The 14,601-nt window shown below is 47.2% G+C and overlaps 1 protein-coding gene and 1 long non-coding RNA gene across 2 annotated transcripts; both read right to left on the bottom strand.

The window, feature by feature from the left end:
• Window positions 1-1,421: 1,421 nt before the first annotated feature.
• Window positions 1,422-9,604, bottom strand: GORAB (golgin, RAB6 interacting; the record flags this gene model as incomplete). The annotated part of the gene is made up of 5 exons (XM_084266193.1): window positions 1,422-2,053; window positions 4,636-4,776; window positions 6,582-6,683; window positions 8,256-8,607; window positions 9,541-9,604. 5 exons carry the CDS (start codon window positions 9,602-9,604, stop codon window positions 1,582-1,584), a joined length of 1,131 nt encoding a protein of 376 aa, XP_084122319.1. The 3' UTR covers window positions 1,422-1,581.
• A 1,190-nt stretch (window positions 9,605-10,794) lies between these two features.
• On the bottom strand, window positions 10,795-13,048 carry LOC311193286. Its single transcript, XR_014617381.1, has 3 exons — window positions 12,884-13,048; window positions 12,116-12,267; window positions 10,795-10,911 (listed from the first exon to the last, which is right to left on the bottom strand). It is a non-coding gene; the product is annotated as an uncharacterized lncRNA (long non-coding RNA).
• Window positions 13,049-14,601: the final 1,553 nt, after the last annotated feature.

The following is a 14,601-nucleotide window of genomic DNA, read 5'->3' as shown; positions in this document are numbered from 1 at the left end:
TAGAGATTAACCTCTCTCTCTCCTGTGTATGGGAGGCACCAGTAGATTTTTCACTGCTGCCTTGTGGCACAGTTGGTTGAAAATATCCCTGTGAAGCTGTATCCTGTCGTGTCTTTGCTTCATACCTTTTCGTATTCTGGAACAGCCTGGTTGGAAGTTTTACTTTCACACAGCGGAAAGTTGCCAAAGGACGTATCTGATCCTGTCATTTATCACCTCCTGTGGAAAACCAGTCTTGGATACGTGTATTAGTATCAGGTATCACAACTGAAAGTAAACACACTGCGTAGAAGATGCACTGATTTATTAATAGAATAAAAGTGAAATGTAGTGACATTTTTTTCCACTATTAAAGCCATAGAGACAATCGGTGTCCCATTTATATACTTGATAGTGTCATTCAGTAACTCATTCATAAACTCCAACCGACGCATTCGGGTCAGGCATTACAGAAACCATTTCCACATGGAAAGCAGCCTTCCTAGGTTACAAAGCAGACAGCTATGAACACTGTCCCCACGGTTTGCAGATGCATCGGTGCACGGGAGGTTTTTCTATGTCCTCAAGTTTAACTCCTGATACTTTCCCTACCTGGAGTAGCTTTTTAAAGCCTTTCAACAGCAACAGAGCAAACCAGCTGAACTTCTTGTGGGGTACAAACCCACTATTCAGGCAAGAAAATGCATTGATCATACTAAAATGGGCTCAATTCTGATATATCGTGGGGATTACTCATTACAAGATCCCTGGCTAACTATTGGAATGTTGAGGCAACTACAACAGAGGAAAAGGTTTGTAATAGAACCGCTTTAATTGCAACACACTTTTTTTTGTGTGTTTCTACTTCTACTTTAAGACATTTTGCAACGTCTTAAACTGTCGTATTCATTAAATCATAGCTGCTGTGATTTCATAGACAATGTTATCAAGGTGTAGCTTTGTGTGATCTGGGAGCACTGTAAATAAACAGGTGAAGTGATAAATAGGAAATACTACACCTGACTTGGCCATTTGCCCTCACGCGAATTTCCTTTAAATCAGGTACAGGAAAGAGTATCAGCTATGAAGACAATTAAAGTAAGCACTTTGGGTTTCATGGGATTAAGAACCGTTGAAAACTAATCCCCTAAGGATACAAAGGAAGACAAACATCCTATCGCAGTTGTCAAGGGACAGAATGTGTTCGGAAGCAGAGGAAGCTGTGCTCTTCTCTCCTGCAGATACGTACCTCTTGTGCACTGCTACGAACAGGTATCTGCGCTATCGATACGCTGAAAGCCTTTGGAAGAACCCTGCTGTTTGCTTCCAAGTTTCCTGTTTCAGGAAGGTACAAAGCCTCACAAAAAGCTGGGCACTAGAACATGAACTTAAACCAGAATCATGACGACAGATGGTGAACGCCAAACGTCAGTCTTGTGGGGGAAAAAAATAAAAAGCCTTTAAAATTTTAAAACAGTATTAAAAGAAAAGAGAAATGAAGTGTGTATTACTGGCACTGCAGAAGCCCAGAGATAACATACAGCACACAAGCCCACAGAGAGTATATCACCCACCACCAGCTGGCATATCTGAATACAGTAGTCATGTAGCAGGAGAAGCTGGGGAGTCTCCTGGAGTCACATTTACTGCTTGAGTTTGGCTGTCCATATTGGAGAGGGATTTGGTACCCGAGTTTTGAGACTGCACCAACTGTTCAGAGGTGGCAGGAGAAGCAACAGCACGGTTCGCATGTTCACTCTCCCGTGCCATACCACTGGCAGTGGGGTTTTCCTTAGCTGTCCCAGCATGACTGTGTGACTGGCTGGCTTGTCTCCCCGCTTCTGCCTCCTGCTGCTGCAGCATCCGCTCCACCTCTATCTCAAGTTCCAGATTTTCCTCATCTGCCTCCACTTCCAGCTGCTGCATTAACTCCTCCAGCTTCTTGGCCTTGCGGAGCTCATTCTGCTGTATGATGGTGCACAGGTGCTCAGTGAGGTGCTCCTTAATCTCCGTCTTATGCTGGAGGTCCAGCTTGGCTGCCACATACTCTGACTCAGCCTTATCGTACCGCTTCCTGCAAAATCATCATCATCATCATCACTTCTAGTGGGTTAATTTTCAAAGCACTTTACAATCTGAAACACAGACAGATACTTTAAGCATCCCTGAAACGCAGTGTGCTCTGCAAAGATATTCATGACATGCTGCTGCGTTAGTAAGAGGGAAGAAAGTAAGTGTGAATTGATGAAATCTCCCTTTGACACATTCACCTCCACTGCTGCTGTATTCCAAGAGTTAATTTGCTTATCTGAAGTCTACAGACTGCATCACAAACCAGCATTTTTACTACCAGTTTTAAGAGAGACATCACTAGGAGCAGAAAGAAACCATCAGACATACATTGCAGCGTTTTCACGCTTCTAATGAACACCTATCCAGCAAACCCAAACGCTGCAACGCAGTGTTGTGGTCTTTCTAACCCAACCATCCACCCAACTGGTCCAGACATCACAGCAATGCCAGTCACACGTATGGTCTAGAAGTCTACTCTTCACAGATATGGTTGAGAAAATCAGGACCAGCACAGATCGACACAGCACATGACGTCAATAGTGATCGCGACTTCTGCTTGGCAGCAGATGTAGAATTCTCCTGTAAGCAGCCCCCCAACACACACCCCTCCTGCCAATGTGCACTTCCTGCCACGACAAATATAGCGAAAAGGAAACATTCCAAACATTTACTGAGGTTAACACATCCGGGCTAAGTAGCACTTCAGTGGTGGGTGTCTACATTAGCGATGCATCTTCTGTACAGTCGGTGAAACTGAGCACTAATGCTGATTTAATTCAGAGAAAGATGGATGCAGTCTTGCACCCACCAGGAAAGAGAACATACAAAGGGCTTTGCAGAATGATTACGCGAGGTACCTTAGAGAGCCTTTGTAAAACTAACGTTAGGAAGGCGGCTGAATAAAGAATCCAGCTGGTTTATAAAACCAGACTCAAATATCTGGTTAAACAAAGTGACAGAAAGACAGGAAAGATCCTTTGCTCAGGGAAACAGAAGGAAAACACACAGAGAAAAGCCTTTCCAAGTATGTTCCTTTATATAATAAAGGCAAAACTTTGACCCAGCTGCACAGGCAATGTCTGCAGTGAGCAGAAGATGCCCGCTTACATTTTCCTCCCAAGAAAGCCAAGATTTCCCTGTGCCAGGTATCTGAAATGGAAAAAGTAATGCTATGCTGGAAACTTCTTCACAGTTAAACCTTTGGGCTGAATTCACACATATTCTTCACAACATATTTATGAAAAGTCCAGTGCACAGCAATTGTCAAAAGCCCCAAACTATGTATGTGCTCAGGACTATTTAGTATTGCACTTTTTGACCCACTGAAATTATTTTGTGGTTTAGCCCTAAAATATAAGGCAAGAACTAAAAAAAAAAATGTTTTAAAAGACACCACTTAAATTAGCTTTGGCTCATAATGCATAAAAGCTACAACACTGAAACTTACTCATATGTCCAAAGGGCTGCCTCACCAAAAGAAAGACTAAGTTCATGAAAGTCATCAAGTGTTTTGTAAAGCTAAGCCCCTTCAGTTATCTTTATTAACAACTGCTTTCCAAGCATCAGAGCCACGTGTGTTACACGATCTTTTGCCATCAAGCATTTCAAATAGACACATTATTACAAAATCTTGCTAAGGAAGTTTCCTGGAGCATTTCCTGGCTTGGGGAACAGGACTCAAGCTAAGATACATGGAAACATTTTTCCTTTTGAGGATACAAAATTCAGCATTCAGCTACTGAAACTACAGCTAACCTCAGATATTTCAAATTATAATTATTACAAAAGAAATCCTTATTTTTTAGCTACTGCTGCTATTTTTTTTTTCTTTTTAAAGACTAATTAGCACGTTTATTGGCCTGTGGTCAACGTACAGCAGAAGTCATAAGGAGAAATACACGTTTAACACATTGAATCGTGAAGCAAAAACCGCAACCGAACACTTCAATTTTATTAAAGGGCTACATAAACATGCTGATGTTTATCTACTGATGCTGTGGTTTGCCCACAACTAATAGGGTGTTCCGATTAATTTCTTGCATTTAAGGAACTCATCAGAACCAGAGTGATTAAAGGCACATTGTGAAGGGTGAAAGCTTGCTTTTTCCTTCAATTTTTGGTCCCAGTTCCAAAAGCACTTCAGCAGTATTATGTGTTTTAGGCTTAATTGGTCCCATTGATTCCAACAGGACCAGAGCTGTCATCAACAAGCAAGTACCCCTGAAAAGGACTTTCATTTTAGGACTTTTTTTAAAAAAAAAGCAAACCTCTTTTCCCTTGAGAAGAAATAAACAACTTAGAAACAATAAAGCAGGGCTTATGGACAACTGCAGAGTTAAAGCAGCTAGTATGTCTCGTGACAGCACCAAGCTGGAAAGCACAGTCTGCAGGCAGAGAACCTACTTCAGTTTCCAGCTTCCAAGGAAAAAACTAAGAAATAAAAAGCACCCTTTTACCTCAATATTTGAAAGCTCCCCAGACTGTGACTGCTTTAACTACACGTTATTACAATGATGTAACTCCATTACTGGTTTGGTGACAGGAACCAGCAGGGCTATCCCCTCCTCCCTGTCTGTCACTTACCGGGCATAGGAGTAGTCCAAGCTGGCCTGGTCAATGCGGTTCCGCAAGATGCCAATGTCAGCAGATACCATGTCATCCAGAGCTTGTAACTCCTTCTGAATCCTTTTTAGTTTCACTGTTTCAGCTTGAGTTCTTTTGGATCTGCAAAAGGAAGATGCTTTTCTGTTTGGGCTTTTTTTTTCTTTTCAAGACTCTCTTCCTGACATAATGGGCCCCATTTCATTTGCAGAGCAACTAACTTCTTTAAGAGCTATTCAGAAGGTTTCTCCTTTATGGTTTAAGACTTTTGATCTTTTTTAATATCCACAGGGATCTAAAATGCCTGCTATTAAAGGACTACAGCAAAATTACGTAATGACTATAATCAAAGTGCCTAAAATGGATTGTGTTTCTTCACTGTGGAAACACACAAGAAGCTGCTGTATCTAAGTAGTTCTCAGTGTAAGGAAACAGGAAATGGCTTGGGGGGGGGAGTGAGAGGGGGAAGGGTATTTAGCCCTGCCAATATCCCCTTTCAAAGAAGCCCAGTTAGTAGGGGCCAAAAAGTCACCTAACCTAGGCTTGATTTCCATTTTGTAAAATTATTCCCAAACGGCCCAGCCAAACCCCAATGAAGTCAATGGAAAGTTTGACATCAAACACAAAGGATTTCAATCAAGCCTTATGTAACCTTTTTCAACTCAGCCCATTCATTCCTAAGTTCTGAAAACTAAACGTTGCTAAGGGCAGCAAGCTTTGATGGATTTCACTCCCATGCAAGCTAAGTAACTTTCAACAAGCTTTTACACCAGGTCACTTTGCTGCCGTTCATCACCACCATGCTTTTCAGCCACCGCTGTACACCCTAAGCAGGTACTTGAAAGCAAGCCTAGAATAGTAGGATGTGCCACCATCTCTCAATAGATCAGCTGATGCAAGTGGAGAGAAACAGACTTCTGTAGTACTGCTCAGGGCCTGAAGAAGCCCACTGAATGTCAGACCTATCACCTTCCTACCTATCACCTTCCAAGTCTTCCTTTCTCTCCTCATGCTCTGTTTCCAGGAGGAAGAACACAGCCTGGTGGTCACACCCACGTTTGCCACCCTACATCGACTCAGACCAAATGTACTTGTGCTTTATATCTGTCTGACAACAGAAAACAAAATCTTTAGAACCTCAATCAGAATCTGTCCAGTACTGGCTGTTTTCATCCGTGCTACCCAAAAACTCTGTTGGGCAGAAGATGGGTTAATGCACATCTGTAAGAGCAAGCACTGTGAGCCTGAAAGCTTCACATCTCCTTCCTTGATCTAGCGTTAGTCATTCCTTCAACATCTTTCCCTACAAACCTTGCCTTGCCCATAGCCTTAAACCATCATGGTGGACAGCACTGTACAATACCTTCAAGTCAGGTCACCTGAAGAGCAAGAGCTAACAACTGTGACAACATGTGCACTTTCATAATTTCTAATCAGTCAAAATAGGCCTTTGTTAAAAATGATGATCTACTCTTTTAAACGCTTTTCACATGCCAAGAAAGCATCAGAAGCCCAACCAGAAATAGCTACAGTTTCCCTTCACATGTTAGGAATCAAATAAACTTCCTTTAAATCCAGTGAAAGCAAATCAAGAACAGAACGGGGATGAGCATCCGAGCACCCCAACTTCCCAACATGCCCCTACTGACAGGCACAAGGGCTCCAGCTAATTCTCCAACTGTGTAATAACTTTTCCATCTGCGCAGAGAGCTGCAGCCTTTGGAAGTGTGAAAAGTTTAGTCACAGCTTCTTGGCCAGCACTTGTCATCAAAGGGGAACACAGATCACAGCTGCTCATTTGTGGAGCAGTACGTACAGAGCACGGAGAGGAGGAAAAAGTGAGATGCAAAGAGAAGACATGTAACTGGTGGCAGATAAAAAGTAATCCCTTCCTCAGCTGCAGTCCCTGCTGCAGCATAGCCCCTTACCTCTCAGCAATAGCCCTGGCCAGGAGTGCCTTCTTGCGTTTATTCTTCTCTTCTATCAGCCGCTGCTCTTGCTGCAGGATTTCCCAGCGTGATTTTTCCTGCCTGTTTGTTGACATTAAGATCAAAAATTAACATCAAGATAACGTCCCTGCCCATCCCACAAACGACACGAACGTGCACCAGCCTATTTCCTGGAGCAAACTCTGAAAGTATCAAAGGAACAACGAACAGGTTTTGGTTCTGAGGAAAGAAGAATCATCTGCAAGAAGTCATCCAGACGGATAAAACACTTCCAGATGAAATCTGCTGATCAGAACAAAGATCTTCATAAGCAAGCAAGCTGTTGGTTAATTCAGCTTTGCTGGAAGAAAGAACATACTTCAGAACTGGGTGGAAATTTTCATTCAAAGGATGTGCTTTCCCACTAGATAGATGCAGTTTCAGGTTTCTGACTGGCTGCTAGAAGCACTATCTGCTCAGTCTGCCAACACAGCCTCTTTTTTGGAAACTTTCTTTTCTATAAATCAGATCCTTTCACACATCCACTTTACAGTACAGTACCCAAATAATTAAACCAATACAAATGAAAGGCTGGTAAAAGTGATAATGAAAACAAGGAAGAATTATTTACTTTTACCACCAGGGAAAGAATCACAGAATTTCCATTTCCAGGGCTACATCCACCAAGGGCTACATCCACTCCCAGCCCTAGAGGATGGAAGGCAAGACCTCAGCTGAGAGGAGCAACAACAACCTGCATCAACACAGCTGGGCAGGATTAAGGAGGAATAAAAGCTGTTTTGCCACTTTTTCACCCTGTTGTGTTCTTCATGCCCTCTCTGAAGAAGTCTCAGCTTAAAATACCCAAGTGACTCAGTTATGTTAACCCTAATGACCATTTCTGCACAAGAATATCTCTTCACACTCCCCCTCATATCACCCTATTTCTAAAGACTCATATAGAGCAAGATTTTTATTAAGATTTAAATTCAAGTGCACAAGCTGAAACGAATTCAGCAGATTCAGGGGGCGGTTGTTGCAGGTAAATGTCATTTGCTCCCCACAGAGTGAAAAATTTCCCTGTGAAACTCTGGCAATCTTCTCCCTAGTCAAACAGTACCTGCATTTTTCACCACCAGGAAGGAGCTGAATAGCCAGTACTACAGGTAAGCTGCACCTACAGGAGGAATTTGGCACTGTTCTTCCAATGTGCTGCTCTTCCTGTGAAAGGACAGCTATCTGCACACAGGTGATCCCAGCCAGGAGCCAGGCAGGTAAATAGCAGGCAGCATGGCCAGCAGCTGCAGCCTCTCAAGGCACAAAACAGAACCTCACAGATCCTTCTGAGTTCTGAATTTGAGAGAAGCCACGTGCTGCTTCACCACACAAGTGCTGCTGGCTGCTACAGTTCTGCCTCTCCAGTGGCAAGCACCTCCAGACACCTTCAGTCCCCTCTAAGATCTTACAGGCAGATCTAACCAGAGGTGTAGACAACGCTTTATGATGGTCCTGAATCAGGTTTAACCTCACTAGAGATGAAAATCAAAGGTTTGATGCAGAGGAAACAAACATGATCTCTCAAACCTTCCTATCTGATATAGAACAGTTGACCACAAACGAATGAACCAACACAGAATCATAAAACCCATCCCCTGATTTTACTGACTTACTAACAATTCCACTTTCTTTTTCTCCACGTTAGAGCTGGGCTTTGCAGGGCGGGTCTGGGCACTGTCACTGCCATTACAGGGCTCTACCGGTGTCACTTCTTTCTGACGGTCTTGGTGGTCGCTTTGCCTTTGATCTCCTCCTGAAGGAGGCTGAGGCACAGGCTGCTGAGGATGACAAGGCTTGTGCTTTGGTACAGAGAGCAACTGCTCAGGAGGAACAGATGCTGCTCCACCCTGCAGTCCCAGCTTCTGGCATTGCTGCTGGAGGGCTTTTTCTCGTTGGGATTGCTTCCGACTCTTACTTGCAGTGTGTGGGCGATGCTGCTGCTGCTGCTGCTCCGAGGGTTCATACAAATCTACCAACAGATGAAAGAAACAGGATTAAAGTAAAATCTTAAAACCAAAGACAGAGTCTGTAAATTAGCTATTCCGGGCAAGCAAACTGGTGCAAGACCCAGGAAAAGACATACCAGGGAGTTAAGGGAAGGCAGCTTGGGGGGAAACTGAGGAACCTAGAAACGTCTCATTAGCCTAAAGAGTTTTAGAGGATCTAAGCATCCAAAACAAGGAGAGGAAGCAATAAGGGGTCTGGACTTTGGGACTCACGAAGGAACCTTAGGTATGAGGGAAACAACTCCTAGAGGCATCGTGGAGAGATGGCTGCAGGATCCCAGGCAGTCTGGTGGGCAAACTGTGGGTTTATGAATTGAAGAACAGAGGAAGAGCAAGATGACTGATAGACAAAAAGGAAGCTGGTAACATAAGTGGAGTAGAGGACAGACAGACATGGGTGCAGGACAAGGGACTGAGCTTGGAAATGTGACAGAGAGATTGTTGGTGGAGAGACAGAGGACCTGGCTGGGGGGGCGGGGGGGGGCAGAGATGCAGCCTGGTCAGGAGGGGCCGAGGGACTGGCTGCAGGAAACGAGGGGCTGCACGGAGAAGCTGCGGCCTTTGCCGCAGTGATGGATGGGGCCATTTGAGGTGATGGTCGGAGTTGCGGATGTAGGGGGCAGAGGGGCCGAACGAGGAGGCCGCGGGCGGCTGAACGCGAGGGCCAAGGGGGCGGGAAGCCACGGGGGATGGGCAGGCCGCGGGGCTGCACAGAAAGGCCGCGGCGGACGGGTGCGTGGCGGGGGGCGGACGGAGGTGCAGCTGCCGGGGCGTCGGAGGCCCAGGGCTCCTTCGCGCCATCACGGCCCCGCTGCCCCCCGCTAACCGGGGCAGGCACTGCGGCCGGCCTGGCCCCGAGCCCCGGCCCCCGCCAGAGCCCGGCCCGCGGTCCGTACCTGGGCGCTGGCACCGCAGGCGCCGCAGCTCCTCCTGCGAGAAGCCGGCCCAGGTCTCGGCCATGGCGCTTCCTCCTTCCGCTGACGGGGCGCCGCGGCAGGCAGGGCCCGCGGCTGCCCCGCCATCGCCGCCCGCTCGCCGCAGGCGAACGCCGCGGACAGCCCCGGCCGGCAGAGCCGGGGGGGTGGGGGGCCTCGCGCCTCCATGGCAACGCTGCTGAGACGGCGAACATGGCGCCCGGAGGGGATGGGGAGGGGAAGAGGATAGGGGCGGGCAGTCCGCGGCCTTGGGGTCGGGGAGAGCGGGACCGGCCCTTGGTGGGGGTTGCTGGGCCCTAGAGACCGATGGGGTACGCTGAGGGGCGGTGACGGGGGCCACGGGCCACCAGCCGCCCCTCGCCGGCGGGGCCTGCCCGGGGGCGCGCCCCAGGAGCTCCTAAGGAGGCGGTGCCGTGAGGCGCTGGGGAAGCCCCGGCTCATCAGGCGAAGAGGAGCCGCTTCCCCACAAAGCAAGCTTTAAAGGAGCGCCGCCGCTGCCCCCTGGGGATTGACAGCCTGTGGTTAGGTAGTTACACGACCAGGTGAGGGACCCGCTGCGGCGCATCTGTTGCCCCACGTCCTGGGGCCCCGGGCAGTAGGGGACCTGTGGGGCAGGTAAGGCCAGTAAGCCACAGCGTCATCACTGCGAGGACATTTCCAAGGAAAACGAAGTATTATTTTGCTCGTACTGATGTTCCTGAAGGTCTGCTTTGACCATTATGTGCAGGGACACACACACATGCTCCCCTCCGTAGGTATAGACTGAAGCATACAGCAACCTTCTCTCAGTAGCCATGAAAACAAGTGGGGATTTTTTCCACCCAGCCCAAATTCTTGTGGCCACTCTAAGCCTACTGGAAGTCTTGCAGACGAGTTTACCTCCCACCTGGAGAAAGCCGTCTGGAACACAAGGGCACGAGCCCCCAGCTTAGCTGAAGCCATCCAGGGGACTGGAGGCTTAAATAATACATCATCAGCAATAAAACGGGGACGTTTTCAGTGCCTAACCTCATCCCTCCCAATTTCAAATCTGTAAGGGATTAGTCAAGCTGCAAAGTACTGCTGTCTCCCAGAGTAAACTCATAACTTGATGACCACGTATGACTTCACAATTTATCGCGGCAGCACTTCTAACAGCTCCTGTGTGACTAACACATCCCATAAATACCAGCCCCGGTCAGAGGAGCAGCAGTCCTGAGCTGCCTCTCACTGGCAGGCGTTGAGTGTTCCTGATCGGATTTGGCTCAGCACCTTTGGGGAACTGAAGTGCCCCCGTTTTTCACCCACAGCTGAACCATAGGCCTTGATGTTGAGAGCAGGCATCGCAGGCATCTAGTGGAGGACAAGCAGAGCACGGTTAACCCTGTCGGTACTGACCAGGAGGTCCTTCCCAGGTGGTGAGGGGAGCTGAGTGGTCCTTCATATGGAATTACAGCTTCCTCTGGGAAACATGACTGAGCACAGAAAGGATCTAAACAAGAATGGAAATCCAACCTTGACTCAAATGCTCTCAAACTCCACAGAGTCCAGAGGGCAGAACCAGGTGTCAGCTTGAATTTTACAATGAACCAGCATCGGTCAGTCCCACAATAAGGTGTAGGCACTGTGGTTTAGCCCCACACAGCCACTGAACCCCACATAGCCACTCGTTCCCCCAGGTGGGACAGGGGTAGAAGTGGAGAGTAAAAGTGAGAAAACTCATGGGTTGAGATAAAGACAGTTCAATAGGTAAAGCAAAAGCTGCATGCACAAGCAAAGCAAACCCAGGAATTCATTCTCTGGTGTCAGGTGTTCAGTCGTGCCCAGGAAAACGGGGCTCCATCATGTATAATGGTGAATTGGGAAGACAAAACACCACTGCTGTGTGTGCCCCCCCCCCCCCTTCCTACTTGTTCCCCCAGCTTTATATACTGAGCATGATGCCCTATGGTATGGAATATCCCTTTGCTCATTTGGATCAGCTGTCCTGGCTGTGTCCCCTTCCCACTTCTTGTGCAGCCCCAGCCTCCTTGCTGGTGTGGGGAGCAGAAAATGCCTTGACTGTGTAAGGACTGCTTAGCAGTAATAAAAACATCTCTATGTCATCAGTATCTGTTTTCAGCACAACTCCAAACCACAGCCCCATACTGGCTACTATGAAGAAAATTAATTCTATCCCAGAAAAACCAGCACAGGAATGGAATTTCATGTTTTAGATGCCTATATAGGAATCAGGACTCTGCATCTGCCCTGGTATGTAAATCACTCTGATGGACTGTACCAAACTCATGGATAGTGACCAAATGTGCTTTGCAAAGTACGGATGCCAGATCTCGTTCTGGAACCTTAGCTCTTCCTTCTCTTCCAAGTTTCAATGCTACAAACAAACCCAAAGCACCGTATTCCCTTTACTGCTGCAGATATTCCAGGCACAACCCCCCTCCCCCCTGCCCTGTGTTTTACAGAAAAAGGCACAAAGACTTCTGAGTTGGTAACTACAGTGCTATAGGCAAAGTGACAACCCATTTCAGCAGTTCCCATCCGAACGTTTCCTTACCAGCTCTCTCCAGGAACGGCTGTCAGAACGTGGTGAAGTCGTTCCACAGGGCAGCCACCGACAGCAGAACAGAGGCTGGTGCAAGTCCTGTGAGCATACGTGGCACTGAGCATTCACCACCCAGGAACACAGCGTTTCCCAAGACGACCTTGCTGGACAAGGCCAGCAGAAGAGAAAATAGAAACCTTTTCCATCCCCTGGAACTACACCCCAAGCAAGAAGGCAAACCTTTCTTTTAAATCTGGGGCTGGATTTCACTCCCCTATCTTTTTGTGCTTTAAGAGCTGCTACCTTGCTAGCAAATCTGGAGGCATCTTGACCACTGTGTCCTTTTTCTGTTGGTCTAACCAGCCTGGAGTCTGGTGGCTCGACAAGCAGCAGGTGCCAACAGATCCCAAACACACCCCTTTCTTGTGTGTTTCACAAATCACTGTGGAAATGTCATCAATAGCTGGCAAATTGTGCTCTCCAGGTCAGACCTCAGGGTCAGACCTCAGATGACATTTCAACCCAGGACAGATACAATTTGTACCAGGACATAACTTCAATTTGTGTCGGTTTAGTTCACTCTGAAAACTCTGGGGGTTTTCCAGAGCTGAGGGAACTCTTCCAGCAATGGGCTCCCTGAAGTAGACGTGTATTTTTAACCTGACTCTTCTCAGCTCTCTCCACACCATCACAGTAACACACAAAGCAACGTTTTCCCAGCAGGAGACTGAGCTCTGATGGGAAACTCAGGGAAACAGAGATACAGAGACGGACACTTACCTTTCTGCTTGTTTGTTTTTCAGGCACTGATGTGAGCTCCCAAGGACTTGGACATATAACTCAAGAGCCTGGGGGAAAAAGCCATCCTGAAAGAGCCAAAAATTTCCTAAATCTGTTTATTTTTCTTATTAATGTGTATCAAACTCTATCCATGTCCCTACTACCCCATCTTTTACCAGAGCACAATGCTGGCTGGCTTCAGGAGAATCACTGTGTCCAGCCAAGCCACAGCACTCTGCGAGCGAGGAGCAAGTCCTGCCTTTGGAGAGTCACTCATATTTAATTTGTCTTTTAAAGGATGCCTTTGCCATCCACACTGAGAAAGCTTATTTTTGCTGATTCTCTACTGAACAGTCCAAGCAGCTTCTAAGCCTGAGAGGAGGAATTTAATTTCGTAGCCTGGCACTGAAAGTGAGAGGGCACTTCAGGCACTGAGGCTGCCCATGTACAAAGCTGTAACTTCTCTACAGATACTTAAAGGCAGTCTGGTTTTGTCCATTTTTCAGTGGGCTGTGGATTACATTATGCCTCAAGCCTTGTATCAATACTGGTCTCTGTGTGCAGTGGAGTTTTCTTACTGGTTAAACACCCCAAAGGCTGAGCACAAACCCCAGACAGAAACTGAGGTGGAAACAAGCCTGGCAGAGCCTGGCCCCCAGGCCCAGATTCAGATCAGTGTGCAAGTCTATCTTTAACCTCAACAACATGCTAACACCCCATTTGTTAACTGGGCTGTACTGGGCGCATCCAGGGAAGCTCCAGGATACCTGTCACAGCACCAGTGTGCTCCTAACCAGGTACTTGAAGCCGTGGACGCAGCAGGAACCCAGAGCTCAGCCCATGGCTAGGTAAGGCTCAGAGGGTAGTGGAATATTACAGTGTTACAGCATCTCAGCTCTGGAAGAGGTGAAGAGTGGGTGCTGTGTGCTTTATTCTGCCTCTTGGCTGCTTTATTCTGGATATAAAACTGCAGCCAGCAATCCAAACCCCCTAATGCTGCGAGAACAGAGCTGTAACGCTGTCCCGCAGTTACTGTCTGTACGGCAATGGGCTGGCTTGAGGGTTTATGCAGAAGTGCAGGTATAGCTGATGGAAATAGTGTTTCCACTGTAAAATAAGTTATTTGCATTCTGGAGCGAGGTGAGAAAACTGCATTAAAAATATAGCATTAGCCAGTCTACAGTTTCTGTTCAGTCTCTGTTTCTGTTCCCCGTAGCTGTAGGTAGGATTAAGTCAGCACCTTCATTTCTGGGACCAAGGCAGTCTTTTGGATTGTGAGAATTTCTTAGAGGGAAACACAACTCCCCTTATCTAGAGAGCTACAGAGTGGGGGGGGGGGGGAGGGGACACACGACCCCACATTGGAAATCTGCTTTTTTAAGCTAATAAAACAGTAAGTTTTCAAACCTTTTCATGTGTGGATTATTTTTTTTTCACATTTTCTAATGAAGAGGCAGACTCGCAAGCAGCCAGTTCAGTGCTGTCACCTTGTTTCTTCTGAGCCACCTTTCACAGAGCCCTTAGGGGTAGTCTCTTGACCCCTGGGCCGAGGCTGCAGTTTAAACTCACGACTTTAAAAGGTCCAAAGTTTGCTTCTCAAATCCCAGTGCAGTGGACACATCCCAGCAGTGCTCTTGGCCAGTATCTTGCAGGGTGCTGCAGGGTTACCTACAGTACCCATGGGGCTGGATGGAAAAAAAACCCAAGGGTCCCAGTAC

Source organism: Gallinula chloropus (genome assembly GCF_964237585.1).
Source record: "Gallinula chloropus genome assembly, chromosome: 6".
NCBI lineage: Eukaryota > Metazoa > Chordata > Aves > Gruiformes > Rallidae > Gallinula > Gallinula chloropus.
The sequence above is the reverse complement of the archived record's forward strand: the minus strand, read 5'-3'. Positions and strand labels throughout refer to the sequence as shown.